An 18,630-nucleotide genomic window follows, 5' to 3' on the forward strand; every position below is an offset into this window, starting at 1 on the left:
GGGGGGGGGGGGTCAGAAACATAGAAGCATTTACACTTATTAGCTTATTTGATTAGCTGAGAAAACTAAACTACACCGGCTATGTTTAATTGCAATGATGGAATATGTTTGGAGTAGACAGGTGAAAGAGAAAAGAGGGGGCATGCAACAAAGGACCCCAACCAGAATCAACCCGGGGGACAGTGTGATTACATGTTATGCAGGTAAGACTACTAATCTACAGGGACAACCCCCCCAAAAAACAACAGTATGCTTTAAAGGTTTTCAGGACTTCTATGTGTAAAATATGACCTATAACAGGCTTCCAAGACATCTGTAGAATGAATTCATTGTTGATTTTGGTCCCTCCATGCAAACTGTTTTTATTGGAGTGATTAAAAAAATGTATCAGCTATAATTGATATGTTCATGATAACAATGTGACAAAAGGGTCACCGACAGAGAATTATCAAATGATTCTGCACCTCCACACTGCTTCACAGAGCTGTATAGCCATCCATCCATCCTCAACCGCTTATCCTGCGTACAGGGTCGCAGGGGGCTGGAGCCAATCCCAGCTGACATCGGGCGAAAGGCAGGGTACATCGCAGGGCCACACATAGACAGACAACGACTCACACCTAAGGACTCCAATTTTGGAGACACCAGTTAACCGAGCCTGCATGTCTTTGGATGGTGGGAGGAAGCCAGAACCCACGCGGACACGGGGAGAACATGCAAACTCCACACAGAAAGGCCGGGGCAACCGGGGTTTGAACCCACGACCTTCTTGCTGTGAGGCGACAGTGCTAACCAGTTATATTTCTGGTTACAACATGAGTTTAACATTCACTCTCCTCTGCCTCTGATTTGGTATCCACCAACTCCTGACTCTTTATTAATGTGTTTTTCTTCACAACCTAGTAGCTAACTTTGTCTGTCTGCCATTTTCTGGCCACCCTTCAATGTAGAGTGAGTCTATCAATGTGTTATTAAAAACAACTGTTTGGTGGAAATGAAATAAATCTAAGTCTAAGGCCTCAATTGGCATTTAATATTGTTAATACTGTTGATCCCACCTCTCAAACAGCAGCTGCTCATGACAGCTGCTTCTCAGCAAACATGACATGTGGTGTTCCTCAGAGCTCAATTCTTGGCCCATTGTCTTTCTCTGTGTATGCTTTGACTAATTAAACATAATGAAATAATAATCACATACTACTCTTCTAAAATTCATACTGTTCGTTAAGGGTGAGAAATGTGCTTTAATTACATTTATTCAACTAGTTTTCTTCATCCTAAACCGCTTCAGGGGTCACACACACATTCTCCTCTGATGCCTTCGCTCTAATTTCACTAATGTTCAAGATCTATCACCTCCAACTCCAACATGATCCGTTCACTTTTAGTAGAACATAGTGGAACATCAAAACACAAATAGCCATATAGCATTTTGGCGGTGTAATTGCAGAGCAACGCATTAACGCTCACAATGACACTTGGCCTTTGCCATTGGCTACAGCGTAGACTCGACACTGACGTATAAATTGGCCTTTACTCTGCTGAAGTAGTCAGTGAGCAACCAAAGGAAGCTTTATGAAAAATTAGATAAGGTCATCTGACTAGCCATGTATCTTCCCTTTACAATGCAAAGCGTTTGCAGTTAAAGGTTTTGTTTTCACTATAAAACATCCAAACAAACTATCTTTAGCTTTACAACCTGTAACACAGCTTAATCAAAACTAAAATCAACATCAAAACACCATGACTACAGCGGACATGGCAGACAGACAAGCAGTCAGACGCCTCAGAGATCCTCACAACAAATATTTTGTGGTGTTTTCCATCAGCTGCCAAAAGTTCAAAGTTGCTGCAGTGACATCAGTGATGGGTGTGGACAGAAGTGCAGCCACTTGATGCCTCGAGTGACTCAAATGTAGATTAATTCTTTAAATGGAGTGAAATCAACCTGGCAGCAGCTGCAGGTGATAAGTGACTAAGTGCAACAGTATGTCCTGCACATCCAATAACATCCCATAGAACAACTTTACGTACATTTAACACATTATGTATTTTTAACATTTCAGTACGGGTAACTCGTTAACTTTACATAGCCTATTAAATCCAGTCTTGTTAACTTGCTTCGTCAGGTTTCACTCACTGGACTAAAATAAGAACATCAACAAGTCATTTCTACTATTTATCTTTCAAAAGGCCACAAAAAAAATAAAATCGGCAAACTAGGCAAATTAGGTTTGGAAAACAAAAAAACAGACGACCAAACTGGCATTTTTAAGTGGTCTTTCTATTTATTTGGAATATAATTAATCCCAAAAGCTGTTAGTCCCACTAGACTAGTGTACCTCCTTTACATGAATATATGACAGCATAATGTGAAAATGTAAAATAAAATATGTGTTGTTATGTATACCGTTGATATTAAACAAGAATGTTTTGTGGTCTATAACTTTATAACCAGCCTTTTTAACAGCCAGATGTTTGAATGCAGCTCGGTGTGAGGCTCGGGGCCGCTGCCACAGGCTTGTATTTCTCTTCCTAAACATAAAAAATAAAAATATCCCCACCTTTAACAACTAGCATAGTTCAAATTCTGAAACTAGATGCTGACTCCATCACAAGCACAAGTGCCCTTCTCCTTTGAATAAGCGATTATTGATGTTGACTGTTTATTTTATGTGTGTGACCTTTTTCAGATTAATTCTCGTTATTACAGTTCCATCATAGTTTCATCTTTCATCTTAGAATGACTTTTTCCTCAGACTATTCTTCTGCTAAAAAACAAACGATAAATTATAGCTCACTGTTTTTAGCTTGGGAGATTTCTTCATTTCAGTATTTTCCTTCCTCATGAGGAAGTGATGGTGGTTTTATCACTATGTTTGTCAGATGAAGCAGTTTCTAATACAGAAGCCACCACTGTATTCACAATGAATGTTTCAGAACAGTGAAACTGGAAATTTCAATGAAAACAAAGAAACAATGCCATAATTATGTATATCTTTATAACTTAAAGTGCTGAATTTAACAGTGTCACTGTGCACAATATTTACAGTTTAATGGCTGTAAAAAGAAATTGTTTTTAATAGACCAACCCCTTCGGAGCATTTAGTTGAGTGATTGTAGTAAATTGTAGTTATTGTGTGGGATCACTTGGTGGTGCTGCTGTTGGATTTAGTGTTTTCTCTAAATGATGCAGATAGTGAGGTCAATTTTTCTTGACAGAGACAGAGACTCACGGCTCCTGGTTAGCAATATTTCCATGCATGTGATTCATTACAGACGTGCAGTCAAAGCAAAGAGGAGAGGAGGTGACACATTTAATTTAGTGGAGAGCACACACACAAACACACACACACACACATTCACAAACAGCACTTTGTAATGAAGAGCATGCCGTCCAGTGCCAGTTGTATTGACAGACAGAAAGCTCTCAACTGCGATTAGAATCCAGACACACAAATAGGCAGACATACTGTACAGTATATATATATATATATATATATATATATATATATATATATATATATATATATATATATGTATATGTGTGTATATATGTATACGTATGTATGTATAAATGTTTACCTAACAAAGATCTTTGGTTGTGTTACTCATTTTATTTTATTTTCAGAACTTTAAAAAAATGAAAGTTTTATTTGTCAAATAAATAAATGTAGTGAAACTGTTTGGTGCCTTGCTCTTAGCTTTGTTGATTTGGTATAGCGCTGCAAAACTTCTAAGGGAAGAAGTCGGGGTGGATTGTGGCGTTAATAAAGTGTCTTACTTTGACACCAGAGCGAATGCATCTTGTCGGCCAACATTGGTTTCTTTTAAGCATGACAGTGAAATTTGCCTAACTCAAAGTTAGGTTCATCTTGGCTAAATCATCGATGTGGGAGACGGAGGTTCAGTTTCCACTACCACAAATCCACCAATGTGTCCTTGAGCAAGACACTTAACCCCTAGTTGCTCCAGAGGCGTGCGACCTCTGACATATCGTAAGTCGCTCTTAAAAGGATAAAAGTGTCAGCTAAATGAGTAAATGTAATGGTCTTTCAGGTTTTCTTTTGCCTGTTGGAGTCCAAAACAGTGCAAACTGGAAAACCAGAAAACGCTCTTATGGATTCTTTTGGAAGGCATTGACAAACAACCTGTTTTTTAATTTAGGTTAGAGCACTGAAGGACATGTTGGATAGACTTCAAGCTCTTTAAATTAAATTGACTTGACAAACATACTGTAAAACATTAGTATTATCTACTGGGTTGTGTTACTGCCCGTTCGTTATTTCATAAAAAATTGCACAATGCCGCTTGAAAATGTGTCTTGCTTGTCTGCACATATAGACTGACACTTCAGTACAAGATTCTATGGATCCCCATTTTCTTCCACAGAATGGTCGCTAGTCTTGCACAAAGACCTGATCTCAACCCCATCCGACACCTTTGGGATGAACTGGAACACCGACGTGAGCCGCACCACATTCACCACCAAACTCATTAATGTTTTTGTGGCTGAACTGGAGCAAATCCTTTCAGACAGGTTCTAAAATCTGGTGGAAAGCCTTAAACCAGAACAGAGGAGCAGGCAAAAGCAGCAGATTAATGACCATGGTTTCAGGATAACATGTATATTTAACACATGTGGCTGTAAATATTCACATGTCCGCATACTTTTGGTGATACAGTTATGTTTGGTGTATATTTTAGCCTGTAGGCAGGACTGTTAATATCTGATTGCTTATATTGATTACTAACAAAGATTCAGTAATATATGGTGTACTGTACTTCAGGCCAATAAGGCTTATTGAATTGGACTGTACTGAGAGATAGAAAGAGAGAGAGAGGTTTTTCATACTTTAATTGAGTTCAAAAGTTGACCAGCCTCTCTCGCTTTTATGTCCACTTGAATCATGGTGACAGTGCGTGTGTGTGTGTGCTGCAGCAGACCATACTTCAGCAGCAGCAGAATTTGAGCCAGATCATCTCTCTCTCTCTCTCCCTCTCTCTCTCACTCTCTCTCTCACCATCAGCTGTGATTACTTTGGTAAAACAGCGCTGCGTCGCAGAAAACCAATTTTCCTAATGCACAGCCTTCACATACACACACACAGACAGCATGGTTATTGATGAGGTAAATGGGGAGGGGGGCAACAATGGGGCACACATTCTGCTGGGAAATGGAGAGAGAGAGAGGGAGAGAGGGAGAGAGAGGGAGAGAGAAGGGGTGAGGATAGTGGGAACAAGAGAGAAGGACGAGCTGGACAGGGACAAAGAGAGGGACAACCGGAGACAGACAGAAAGAAAAAGGGGACGGAGTGGAGGAGGAGAGGAAGAAGAGGGAAGGGGATGACGAAGACATGCATGTTCAGATATGTAGGCCGTCTTCTGGAAATGGAACAGTTAAAGAGCTAATAATGCAAAGGACAGAGACAGAGACAATGGAGGAGGGAGGATGCAGGAGGGAATTCTAAGATCGTCTCTTTTCTTACGGACGATGGAGTAGTTGGACTCCCTGACGGGTGGAAGAGACGAGAGTAAAATATTCCTTCGGGACGATGGTTTAACTTTTCAGATGCTGAGAGAAAATATCACATAAAAAAGAGAGAAATATAGAGAAAGTGACAGGTGGAATGATGCTGATCCTGCGTCTCATACAGTGAATGACAGTCATGATGAAATACTCCAAAGAAGGGAAGCAAAGACATCTCAGTCCTGGTGCTTTAGCAGACTGGAGGCAGTTTTGAGTTGATGGGTGTGAATGAGTACATGCTCCACAAAGTCAGCCCCCTTTAAAGCATCAAAAGGATAAATGAAAACTGGGTGTTTGGAGTTCTGGATTTGATATCCTTGAAGGCTGATGTTTAAGAGAAGTTCTACACCAACACGAACGGATGCATCCGAGTGGAAGAAGTTTCTGCAGCGTGAAGCATTTTGAAGGTTGTGTTGCTCTCTAAGCGTCACTGCACACGTATGTTGAAATCATTTTCTCTCACATCTTAAACTTTCTGTCAGGAATTCTTCAGGAACCAGTGGGACATTTGTGTTTTTAGTGGCTCTGGAGAAAACCGGAACTACTACATGTCGGAAAATTGTGACTTTGTCTAAATTAATCAACTGAATGTGCTTCTAAATGGGGATTTCCAAGGAGAGGAGGGTTTTTCCGTGAATAGTTTGAGAAGAGTTGCTGAGTTGTTGAGGCTGCATCATACCGGGGCTTTTCTCTTTCTATCACTCCTTATCCACCAGGAACTTCTCTTTACAGTGTATTTTCACACAGAAACTCTTGATGAGACTTTATATCATCCAGAAAGATCTCATTAAGAATCTGCCATTTGACCTGCTGTTGAAGGTGTGATCCTGCATCCAAATATCTCCCTTCAAATCTCTGTACCTACAACCACCCTCACTTCTTCTCTCTGTAAGGCCCCATCTCCACATCTTTAAAACATATATCAAGGAGACAGGAGCCTTTTTTTAATCACAGGAAACTTTCCAAAAAACTTAGTTTTCAAGGTTCTGTATCTACCATGATCCTCTCTCCAAGGCTTGTCCATCTAGGCTAACTTGAGGTTAGTATAAACATCAAATTTTCACATTTAATATCCAACTGGAACTCCTCTTTCCGGCCCTATATTCTTCAGGCAATGTCTCCTCCTGAAACCTTTGATGATGTTTAAACGTCCATTCTAAATCTTTTTAAGGCTGTATTCACTACATGATACTTTATGTTCTTATGTCAGCTACCCACCTGGAACCCCTCTTTAATGTTTAATAGTGACTCTCCTCTCCCTCTTTTAAAGGGTTTTCATCCTCTAAAATCCACTTTTTACAGCTGATTATACAACTGGAACATCTTATTAAGGCACCATATCCACCAAGAACGTCTCTTTTTTTTGTTTGTTTTATAATAAAATCCACCGGGAATGTAAGGTTATACATCTATCAAGGACTTCTCTGTGAATCTATCCACTAAACACACTGTATCCACTTGAATCCAACTCTTACTGTGAACATATCCATGGACCGGTAATTAAGGGTCCATATCCACCAAGAACAATTTTTAAGGCTTTTTTTCACAAGGAACAACTCTACATCTACCAGGATGTTAAAAATCAAGTACTTTCCACACTCTGTCTAAACCCTTTAGCTAAAACTGGGACTCTGGTGATGCAGTTTTTATGCACCGCCGCTGTCTCACCTTCTAAACTTTCACAAGATTACAAAAATTGTTGCATGTAATTTGCACTGCGCATCTACAACAATTGCCAACTGGAGCAGGAGCATTGCAGCATGGGACTCAGCTGCTTCAAGTCCTGGAAACATGACAGTACAGGCCACAAAGGTGACACACACACACACACACAAACCATCAATGTAGTATTTTAAAATCCTTCCAGAACTCCAGCTGCGAGTGTTTGTGTGTGTTGCCCTTGAGTGACATCTGTAAAATGCTGACTCTGGGTCTTTAGGCTTTTATCTAAGGTGGCAGTGTATGCATGTGCTTACGTGTCTGTGTGTGTCTGATGTGACTTTGAGGAGGACTGACAGTGAAGCATGATGGGACAAAGGGGAGAAGAGAGGAAAGTGTGTTAAGGAGTCTGAGCACCATACAGATATGAAGATAGGGAGACCTTAAAGGGGCGATCTGACGATGTTATGAAAGATACTAAATTGGTGGAGCACGCTTTTAAGTGTACTCTAGCGTGGCATCTCAGAAAACAGTGTGTGATGGTCAAAAAAAAGGAACAGGCTTTAATTTGTTAATTTCTGTAAAAAATAAAAAATAAACTTTTACAATGGCATTGACCTGAAAAATTTAAATGCGCTTGGAGTACGCTATAGTGGCATTGTGTCATTATAATAATGGTAAGTAATGGCCAGTTGTGACAGTCTTGCATTTTGACTTATAAAAAGTGAGTTATAAAAAAAATGTTTGCGTTGTGTGTGCAGGTAACAGAGATGTGTTGGCCAGCCCAGGCTCGTATTTCTTCCTGTCTAACAGCGCTGGTCAGGGTGACGAGTGGCTGAAGAGCCTCAACAAAGGAGTGTGGATCCCTTTCACAGGTACACACACAGTGTTTAGTAGCTTTTTTATAAAAAGTGTTTCTCAAAGTGGTATTTTTTTCCCCCTGAATTCACATGCACACAAGCATCCTAATGAATGCTGTGCATGTTGCTCGTGTATGCTGATATCACAACCTGGTGATAATATATCAGGACTGCGTGTCTGCCATTATGTGCTAGAGTTGTTGTGGCTTCTACTGGCAAAAAAATCAATAATTCTAATCAATTAAATTGTTCAAAGCCAGATGTCTGAACAACACTACCACAATCTGATTTTCTGATCCTGGAAACATTTACACAGACAGCAGTGGAGGCTCATGTCTTTTGACTTGATGTGATAGTCAGCTACATGTCTCACTCTATATTCTGGTTTCTGTTTAAGCAATGTAAGCCTTACCTGACTAGTATTTATGATTGAATGAGTTGTACTTTGGCTCCAGAGAGGAATCTTAATTAAATATTCCTCCCTTGCAGGGGTCTTTGGTCAGCGTCTGGAGGAGACGGTGCTCTATGAGCGACGTTATGGAGTGCGCTTGGTTCCTCTGGTGGTGGAGCAGTGTGTGACCTTCATCCGGGAGCGTGGCCTACAGGAAGTGGGCTTGTTTCGACAACCAGGACAGGCCAGCCTGGTCAAAGAGCTGCAGGAGGCTTTTGATGCAGGGGAGAGACCGTCCTTCGACAGGTGCAATCACTCTTTTTTTACCTGTACTGTTTTCTCATCACGTGTTCTTCAAAAGGATGTGTGAAAAATGTTAGCTCGCTATGTGTTTTGCCTGCAGCAGCACAGACGTCCACACGGTGGCGTCACTGCTGAAGCTCTACCTCAGACAGCTGCCAGAGCCTCTGGTTCCATACAGACGCTACCAGGACTTCCTGCTCTGTGGTCAGAAGCTGTCGAGTGACCACACACTGGTAACTGCAGCTCTGTACACTACGTAAAACAATTCATTAGATAAAGAGCAACAGCCCCTGAAAATCTTCTAATTTAACTTCAACTCACCTTGCTTCAGTGACGTACACGTGTTCCCCACGCCACCCGTGACATCACTGTTGGATGGGATCACAGGTGCAGCAGAGCACACTTGTAAACTAAAGAAAGAGAGCAGATGTGGTCTAGCTAGAGAGTTAATGAAGTGTTAGCGAGAACGAATCAGAGAAATAAAACTTAATTTTCTAGTTGCTTCACAACGGTTATGTTCTGAGCACAAATAAACACACCTCCACACAACCCACTTTGCCGGATTTTGTGTGAATGCAGCCACACTTCATCCTGTCTGCATGAGCTTGGTCAAACAGGCGCACAGACCTGCAGCTTTTTATATATCCATGACACAGAGAGCAGAAGAGGGAGACGAAGACAGCCAGTCTTTGCTTTCCCCATTCTTTTCTTTGCCGCTTCCTGAGTCCCGTCCTCACATCTTCTTATTCTTCCTCTCTTCTTCTCTCAGGGTTTGGGGGAGTTGAGGAATCTCCTTCATGAGTTGCCAGTTGCAAACTTCAACCTACTCAACTTTATCTGCCAGTAAGACCCCTCCTACCTTGCTTTTTAGACTGACAACATGTGGGCAAGTGTTCATTTACAGTATTTGTCTTAGAAGATGAAAGTGATCAAACCCAATGAGCTTCCTAACAATAGCACAGACTTTTGTTTATGTTTTACATGGGTGGTAGAAATGCATTTGTTAAACGAATTCAGTATTCAAAACAATAGCAAGTTAAGTAAGGAAAACTAACTGGTGTATTGCGAGGGATAACTCCACTCCCCGGAGAAATATTGACTAAAGAGCTGCAGTTAAAAAACAATCTCTGAAAGAAGCAGACAGTTTTGCAGTTGCATTGTACATTTGAAGGTTGTATTCAGGCCATCAAACTGACTCAAACTGACATGAAAAACATACTGATAGAAAGCCTACCGATCAAAGAGTAAAAGTGATCCACTATATTACCTGACTACTGAGAAAGAGAACAACGATATTAAGGATCAACACTGCTCCTGTACTGTTGGGCAGGTCTCTATTCATTATTACAATCATTAAAAAGCAGAACAGTAGGGTTTTATAATGTTACATTCAGTAGTAAGTTAGCTAACATTAGCTAACTAACATTACTTTAGGAACAATCCACAGCCTACATTATTCAGGATTTGTTTTAGGTTTTGGAAAGTGAATAAATCGTACTTCAACCTCTCTGGGTAGTGATTGTAATGATTACAAGTGACCCAGGGACAGCTTTGACCATAACTTAGAAAATACAGCCAAAAAAAAGCTAGAAAACGACTTCTTTTGCATCACAGTCAATGGAGCGCAGCCATGAAAGTGTCGGACCTCAGTTAGAGCGAGGCCTATACTGCGCTGTGATTGGCCAGCCGCGTGGCTTGGTGAAGGGTCAATTAGGCTAAGGTTAGTCATGTGGTTGTTATGGGTAAGGGGCTAGAGAATGCATTAAGTCGATGACATGTCGCCATGGGTATAGTGGAACAAACATTGTGTGTGTGTGTGTGTGTGTGTGTGTGTGTGTGTGTGTGTGTGTGTGCAGGTTTCTAAGTGAGGTCCAGAGTTACTCCAGCAGTAACAAAATGAGCGGCCAGAACTTGGCCACTGTGTTTGGGCCAAACATCCTCCGAGCCAAAGCTGAAGATCCACAAAGCATCATGGGAGGTAGACAGACAAAAGGTCCTACAGCACCATAAGGAATTAATGAAAGATGAATTATTCTTTTTTGTTTCAAACTTATGGTCTGTTGAAAAGCAGACGATGTAGCATCTGTGATATCATAGGCAAGAGGTCATTTAGGAACATGTATCTGGATCACGTTAGCATATGAAGCAAGCAGAAAAGTATCTACAAACAAAATTATTTTTTTCTTTTTCACAATTAAACTGCATCATCAACCCGTTCTCACCCCAGGGCGTCACATATGGACGCTTTGTCACGACCCCGTGGCATCGTTTCATAACGCCCTGGGTTTTGCGTCATTTTTATAGTGTAGGGCTCCTACTTATTTACGTTGTGAAATGGTTTGGTTAGGTTTGGGCACCAAAACTACTTGGATTTAGGCAACAAAACTACTTTGCTATCATGGTTTGGTTAAAATAACTATGTTACATACATGACTTCAAATACGCAATTACGTAACATCACTAGAAGGAACCAATGTTGATTTTTTGTTATATGAGAAACAAACACTGGTCTCCTGGGTGAAAGTCCAGTTTTGGTCCCAACCGTCTCCTTACTCCTACTTTTCTGTTGTGTATACTAGTACTTTTAGCATTGAGCTATGGTACCAAAGAGCATCCCCCAGAGTGTTGAACTATGACATGAATTTTTGCCATCTGTGTTGGTACCGGACGACAATGTGAAAAAGCGCAGCTATTTGACGCTCTGGGAATGAGAACTGGTTGGCCTCATCATTGCAATCCACTGTAGCCACTTTGAATCCAAGCTGACTATGGTCTCTGTACTCTGAGTGAGCTGCAAAGTTTTTAAAGTCACCAAAGGTCTACAGGGTGTTTGTTATCAAAAAGATGTCTAGTTAGGTGTCTCAGTGCATCACATTTTGTCTTGGTGTTTGACACTTGCTTCTCCTTCCTCAGCTCCCTCCAGGCTTCTTTCTTTGATCAAATCAGTATTGTTTCTCCATCAAAATTCACCATCAACAAACCATTGGTGGCATGAAAAAAAAAAGTTTATTAATGTTTTTATAGCGTATGACAAGAACCTGAGAGAACCAAAAGGGTCTTTGAAGAGTTTGAGTCTCTATCTGGGTCCTAGGTGCAGCACTGGTCCAAGTGCTGATGTTGGAGCTAATCAGGGAACATGAATCTCTGTTTGCCAAATTACCCCCATCCATCTCCGCCCGTCCACCTGGAGGTTCGCGTGCATCACCAAGTGCTCTGAGGCAGCCTCATCTCCATCCGTCGCCCTGCCTTCGCCAGCTGTCTCTGCCTCTTATCACAGAGCGTTCCAGAGAGCCAGGACAGGCCACCACAGACGCACCGAATCCCAGGTACAACAGACCTGCTCTAATAAAGCTTCCCCATCAACCAAAACTCACAACATCTCACATTCTATCTGAGAGTGCTCTTGCAACTACCAACTTCTAGGGGCCAAAACATGCACCAAAACATGTAGGACATGAGACATACAACCTCCTCTCCACAATAAAGATTTGGAAAGAGGACTGCACATACACAGAATAGGCTAATCGTAAGGACACCATGCACACAGAGAGCAACGAGATAAGGGCGCCATTCACACAGGGGGAGAAGAGACAGAGACACAATTCACACAGAGGGAGAAGAAATAAGGACACCATTAACACAGTGGAAGAAAAGATAGGGACACCATTCACACAGGGGGAGAAGAGACAGAGGCCCCATTAAACAGAAGGAGAAGAGATAAGGACACCATTAACACAGAGGAAGAAAAGACAGAGACACAATTCACATAGAGGGAGAAGAAATAAGGACACCATTCACACAGAGGGAGAAGAGACAGTGACACCATTCACACACAGGAAGAAAGACAAGGGAGACAGATCCTCAATGCTGAGATCTGTCTCAGTTACCTTACAGCATCAAAGCTTTTATCACATACTGTTAGTGTGGTCCTTGCTAGTGAAATTATTTTAGATGTATAAAATCACTGAGAGTATTCTCTTAAAAGTCTAACATCCCTTTCCTTGCTTTCTGTAGCTGTATAAACTCTGCTGCTACCAAATCAGAATTGTCCTCTGGCCAGAAGAGATTTCTCGGCCATCGTTACACCTCCTCCCACCCAGAGAATTGTTTCTCCCCCCTCCCCTCCTCCAGTCAGCCCTTTCAGTACCACTCTGACAGACACAACATAGATTTTCACCAGCACCATGCTGGCCAAGGACCCTCCCCAGCAAATGTCCAAGCCTCTACAACCAGCTTCCAACTACAAGACCCTCTGCCAGATAGCTCCAGGCCGATGCTTATTGGCTGGGCAAAGGCCTGGCCCGGCTCGGGAGAGGCAGGCGCTGGTTTTTGGAGCTCTGGTGCTGCAGAGGAAGAGGGTGTAGTGCCAGAAACAGCCAGTAGGGACAGCAGTGATGCTCAGGAGGACAGCACGCTTTCTGCCTACGACAACCTGGAGAAAGTGTCTCAACATGAAAGGATGGAGGATGTCACTGATGGACATCTTGAAACCAACGATCCTGGAGGCCATATTGGAACTTGTGAAGAGGAGGCAGAGCTAGAGGGGGCAAGGCCGACAGGGGACTCCTCCTCTTCATGGTCTTCTTGCGAGGTTCTACCATTGGATGAGAGCAATGATACTACGGGTGCAGTTAGTCCTGACATATCACCAAAGAGACCTAAAAGGTTAACTTCAAGTCAGATAACAGAAGAGGAAAAGAGTGATAATGAAGATCATGAAGAAAACAACAATGACAATGATGAGAACTGTTACAACAATGATGACGACGTTCACCACCCTAACTCCCCAGCCTCCTGTTCTGTACTTAGTGACAGCCCCCTCAGTACGGGCAGCTCAGAGGTTTTCCTCCCCTCTGGCCCTCCAGACCTTCAGGTACCTGAGCCTCAGCCACAGCCCAAGGATGCTCACTCACTCTTGGCCGAGCTGCGGCAGCAGATGGCCCAGCAGAAGGCCGAGTACCAGGCCAGGATACAAAGGTGAGAAACCAGCACAAGGAGGAAGATCCTTTCTTCCTCACGTTATTCATCCACATCTGGTACTTTTAAATTGAATAATAAAATCCTTGTATTTGCAGATCTATGCTTTTTTCATTGGATTTGTAGTTTTGTTTTTTTGACACAAATTAGGAGATTTGTCTCCTAATGTGATTGTTTAATCACTGTCCACATACTGGACAGGTGAACTTTTATGTGTACATTTGTTTTTAAATCTGTGACTTTGTCCTACTTTGGTCTAGACCAATAAGTTCCAAATTTGGGTAATTGTAAGGAAACATTTCATTCAGTGATAGTTTAGACAATAGTGTGCTTATAATTTCCTAGTCACTGTTCGGCAATACCCTTTCCTGTTTCAGCATGACAGTGTCCCCATACATAAAGCCAGGTCCATAAAGCCAAAGCCAAAACCAAACCCCATCCAACCAGCACTGGGGGCCAACCTCAGTCATTGCTCTTGAGAACAAATCTCTGCAGCCAGCTTTCAACATCTGGTAGAAAGTCCAGAAGAGTATATATTAATCCCCATGGTTTTGGAATGAGATTGTTAAACAGACATATATCCTTAGTTACATCATGGAAACTGAAGGTATCTCAATTTGTAGATGACAAAACTAATCAAAATGTACAGTAGAGACTGATGTTTTGAGCTTCTGAATCCATTTACATGCAAGTCAGAATCAGTTGCTATTAAATAGCCTAAATCTTAACCTTTCTGGGAGTCCGATCCCTTTTTGAGACCCCCCCCCCCCAACACCAAAGACACACATACACCTCCATCCTGCTCACTTAATGGGATGGTTGGGCAGACGGGGCTTAGTAGGGCTCAGGAAGAGTCGCAGATCATTTTCCACTCTCAGACGGGCCCAGTATTTGTTTTTCAGGTACGTAAGTGCAGAAAATTCAGACTTGAGTATCAGCGGTCGGATCAATCAGTGACTCCTCTATTTCAAGTTCCAGTTGACTTTGCAGGGAAAGGATTCCTAATCTACTCATCTGCCGCACACACTGCACCATTTTCTAGAAAATACTCCCAGAACTGTGTTGTCATTCCATTAAGATGAGGCCGAAAAAGTACACTCAGGTCAGGTCATTCAAACACTCATGTAGTTCAGAGAAAGCCTCAAAGTTCTCGTTATCTAGACGACTTTTCCACAGGCGTAGCCTTCTGATCCATGCTTCAATTTTTTGTGTGAGAGAGAAGACAGATGCCATTTTTCTTTGTTGTCCCGCATTCAAGTCGTTAAGACGCCGGCCAGACAGCAGGGCGAACCATTTTTCATCTGAAAAATTTGCGGCTAGTGGGGAGTTTTTCTCCAACAGACTTGTTCTCACCTCATCTCAGAGCTCGTAAAGGCGACTCAGGACATTATCCGGTGTACTTCGCTGTGTTACAATAGCTGATGGTGTTCTGCTCCCATCTCTTGACAGAGAATGTTGGAAAGCCGTGCACTTGTTGCTCTGGTCATGATGAAGTTAACTGTACGAACTAGCCTTCACTTAAACTGATGTTTAACAAGTGTGACATATAGATAGTTTGTTGTGTAAGCCTGTGCATGTACTATAAGGTATATGTATGTGTGTCCTGCAGGTTAGAGCGCTGTAATGATGTCTTACAGCAGCAGCTTGCGGTACTGCGGGTCAGTCTGGACCAGCAGAAGCGCAGCCAAAGTGTCGCCGAGATCAAGATCCGCAACATGGAGAGAGCGAAAGCCGACGCCGACCTCCGAAACACCACACTGCAGAGAGAAATGGAGCTGTTCTTCCAGATGTATGGAGAGTTCAGAAGAAAAGGAGGAGAAAGAGGAGGAGGGAGTCTCTAAAAATGGATAAAATTGCACAGAGGCATCAAAAAATAAAGGAAAACAGGGAGAAAATAAGAGTTATCTGGTCCAGAAGACAATCTAAAAAAGTAAGACAGTTGTGTGTCATTTCAACCAGCCTCAGGCTAAGTTGGTGAAGTTCCTGGTTTCCAGAAAATGGCGCTAAAGTTTGAATTTGAGGAGCAGCTTTGGATGTCCCCGAGATTCTTAGGTGGTTTACTGGAGTAACTGATGGACACTCCAAGTGTCTTCCTGCTTAATGCAAACCAGTGTCTTTCAAGGAAGCCTGAGGTGAGGTATTAATCAACATAAACCCAGGTCTCCTTTGAGAAACCAAACTCCATTCTGTACTGTTCTGAACTCAACAAACAAGATCTAGAAGAGTGTAAGAAACTGACACCTTGTCCAGTCTACAAGACTTTTATGATGTCAGAACTTCTGTACATCTCACACCAAAAGATTATTTGTTTCACAGGCTGTTGTCATGTTGACAAGGGGATTCACAACCTCTAGAACTGTTCTCAAATGAAGTTTACTGATTACAAGAACTGCGACTGGAGTGCATGATCCCAGAATTTCAGCTCAGAGTCAGCCCATCAGTACATCTCTTGTGTGCACATAACACAGGGAACAGTACTGTGGCCTGTACTACGAAGGGAGTTCAACCTACTCAGGGTTAAGTCAGGGTTATCAGGCAAAATCAGGGTTGACAAACTCTGACCGCCTACACCTACTACGACGGTGGATAAGATGTTGGTTAGTTGTGTCAGTGTTAACTTAATTGGAGTTGGTGCGCGTTTGCATAAAAGGGGTGTGTTCGGCCGTGCAGGCAGAGTTTTTTCGCAACGGCGCATGCTCCGTATTTCTCCTGAGGAATGCACATTGGTAGTGTCAGGAAATTATGAATGTAAAGACAAGTTAACGGCTAAATCTAATATCGTGGCGGACGACAAAGCCAGGGAGGCTTGTTGGCATCTTCACAGTGTTCTTATTGTAGTTCAAATCTCTATTATGTATTTTATGGGTTCTTCTTTTATGTGTAATATGATTAAGATGTAAAGGTACAACTGCACATAAGGTCCATTGTAATAAACAAAAAGGAGCCAGCATAGAGGGGTAGTCCTAATAATCCGAGAGAAAATTTAATTTCCAAGATTAATCTACAAGTAAAAAATTTGAACATTCTCTGACATTATAGTCACAAATTTATGAGAAACTTCACTTTGCAAGGCTGCAACATCACACACACACCTCTGCCGTGCAGTATGCATGCATTGGAAAGCTATGTTAAACTTTGCAAACGGATTTATCAGTGAGGAAATACTGAGTTTAGCCCACAGTCACGCACCTTAGAGATTTTGTCTTGGATTGGGCGCATTCAGAAGAAAACACCAGTGATTTTCGATTTTTAATGACATTAAGTTCAGGGAATTTCCAATTCTCCCTCTTGTAAATTTCACACAATTTTTTTTTTCTCTGTTATTAACCCTCACCCTGGCTCCCTATGTTTTGGACATGCAAAATAGTCAATCTAAATATGTGAAAACACTTAGGAGAATTCAATTATAGACTACAGACGGGCTACATCTAAGGAACTATCCCGGTGATTAATTAAGACTTCTCCCTAAAATCATAGAGGCTGCAGGGCTCGCTGCCTGAACGTAATGCTGTTGTGTTCAGAACTTCATTGAAACCGCAGTGGAACAAATCAGCATGAAATCTAAACACATTTTATGAAGTGGTGTGAATTAATATCCTAAAGCTCATCATTAACACCGAGTACAGATGTGGTGTGCAGTCCACCTGCAGGGTAACCTCGAGTTAACCATGAACAAATCCTGCTCGGAGCAGTTTAGAGATTCAGCGTAAATTGCCATGACAACAGACCTCGCTTATCACCTATCCACTAGTGATGGGAAAAGTCACACTTCTGACAGACTCGAGTCATCAAATCTCATTCATTAAAATGAACTAATCTTTTTTTGTGTTATTTCGTTCATTTTAACTGGGCTGGTTATTGCAGCGCTGCAGCCCTCTAGTGGGCGATTTAAAAAAAAAAACAGCTCAGTTCTCAAACACATAAAGCTGCCTGGCTTGCTCTAACTGACAAAGTATAATGCACAAATTCACCTTGATCTTTCTCTATCATGGTTCTATAAAGCCCCATGGGGCCATAAACAAATTCAAACCATGTAAAAACCACAGAAATATGTTGTCAATATTCAATTAAGCCACTCCACTGGCTAAATCTGCCCATTTTCACAATCTTTCCTGAGTATACAACTAGACCAGCCATATATATGTATATAATTATAATCAAACCCAGTGACCCACAGTTGAGAGTCGTGAACTAATCCTTGCAACGCTTTCACATACAAGGCGAGAAGGCCTAAACTGTATGATTGGCACCGCCGCGTTTGCGTCGCCCGACAGGAAATTGCGGCTCTACGCATCTTTGCATTGACTTTGTATGTAAACTCACCGCCCCGAACGCTCACTTCGCTTTTGGTCTGAAAGCACAGTAAGAGTCCAAGACTATTCACACAAGCGCGAAAATGAACGAATTACTCACTGAGACTACCCGTTCCTCCTGAGTCACACACAAGATTAGGTCAAATGAACGAAACGTTCTTTGAACGACACAACACTACTATCCACCTTTCGTAGTACGGGTTAATCGGGAAGTTACACCCAACGTCAGGATGTTAATCCTGAAGTTACCTGGATAAGCCAGTTACCCCGCTTCATAGTACAGGCCCCTGGTCTTTGCCTACTTTGAAGACACGTTGTGTCTTTAGAGTGTTTGCTGCCTCCCTCATTCCCCGGCCCCGGTTTTCTTGACAATCGTATTGGGTGCTGCTCTGACTTGTCTTCAAAATACTCCAACAATAAGCTCCTCCTGCTTTTGGCTACGATAACATCGAAAATGTTTGATGTTTACTGTGATAGCGTCTGTTCACGACAGGGTCAAGATGTCAAGAGAGGTTTTTGAGTTTTTGACCTAAATTGAAAATACAACCCTTTAAGTTTCCACCTGGGAAAATCAGGCAAGATTTCTCAACCCTGAGC

The 18,630-nt window shown here is 42.0% G+C and overlaps 1 protein-coding gene across 1 annotated transcript; it reads left to right on the forward strand.

Moving 5' to 3' along the window:
- Positions 1 to 7,290: 7,290 nt before the first annotated feature.
- LOC123963939 (rho GTPase-activating protein 22-like) lies at positions 7,291 to 15,561 on the forward strand. The gene is made up of 9 exons (XM_046041062.1): positions 7,291 to 7,342; positions 7,951 to 8,064; positions 8,539 to 8,746; positions 8,844 to 8,976; positions 9,513 to 9,586; positions 10,600 to 10,721; positions 11,835 to 12,069; positions 12,758 to 13,720; positions 15,330 to 15,561. The coding sequence occupies exons 1-9, from the start codon at positions 7,291 to 7,293 to the stop codon at positions 15,559 to 15,561; spliced, it is 2,133 nt and encodes a 710-aa protein (XP_045897018.1).
- Positions 15,562 to 18,630: the final 3,069 nt, after the last annotated feature.

This window comes from Micropterus dolomieu, linkage group LG23 (genome assembly GCF_021292245.1).
Source record: "Micropterus dolomieu isolate WLL.071019.BEF.003 ecotype Adirondacks linkage group LG23, ASM2129224v1, whole genome shotgun sequence".
Classification (NCBI taxonomy): Eukaryota; Metazoa; Chordata; class Actinopteri; order Centrarchiformes; family Centrarchidae; genus Micropterus; species Micropterus dolomieu.

Excerpts from the sequence above, each read along its gene's own strand:
- LOC123963939 (XM_046041062.1), top strand. The coding sequence starts at position 7,291 with ATGGGACTCAGCTGCTTCAAGTCCTGGAAACATGACAGTACAGGCCAC. Across the intron at positions 7,343-7,950 it reads TGACAGTACAGGCCACAAAG|GTAACAGAGATGTGTTGGCC; the intron begins GTGACACACACA and ends TTGTGTGTGCAG. Across the intron at positions 13,721-15,329 it reads TACCAGGCCAGGATACAAAG|GTTAGAGCGCTGTAATGATG; the intron begins GTGAGAAACCAG and ends TGTGTCCTGCAG.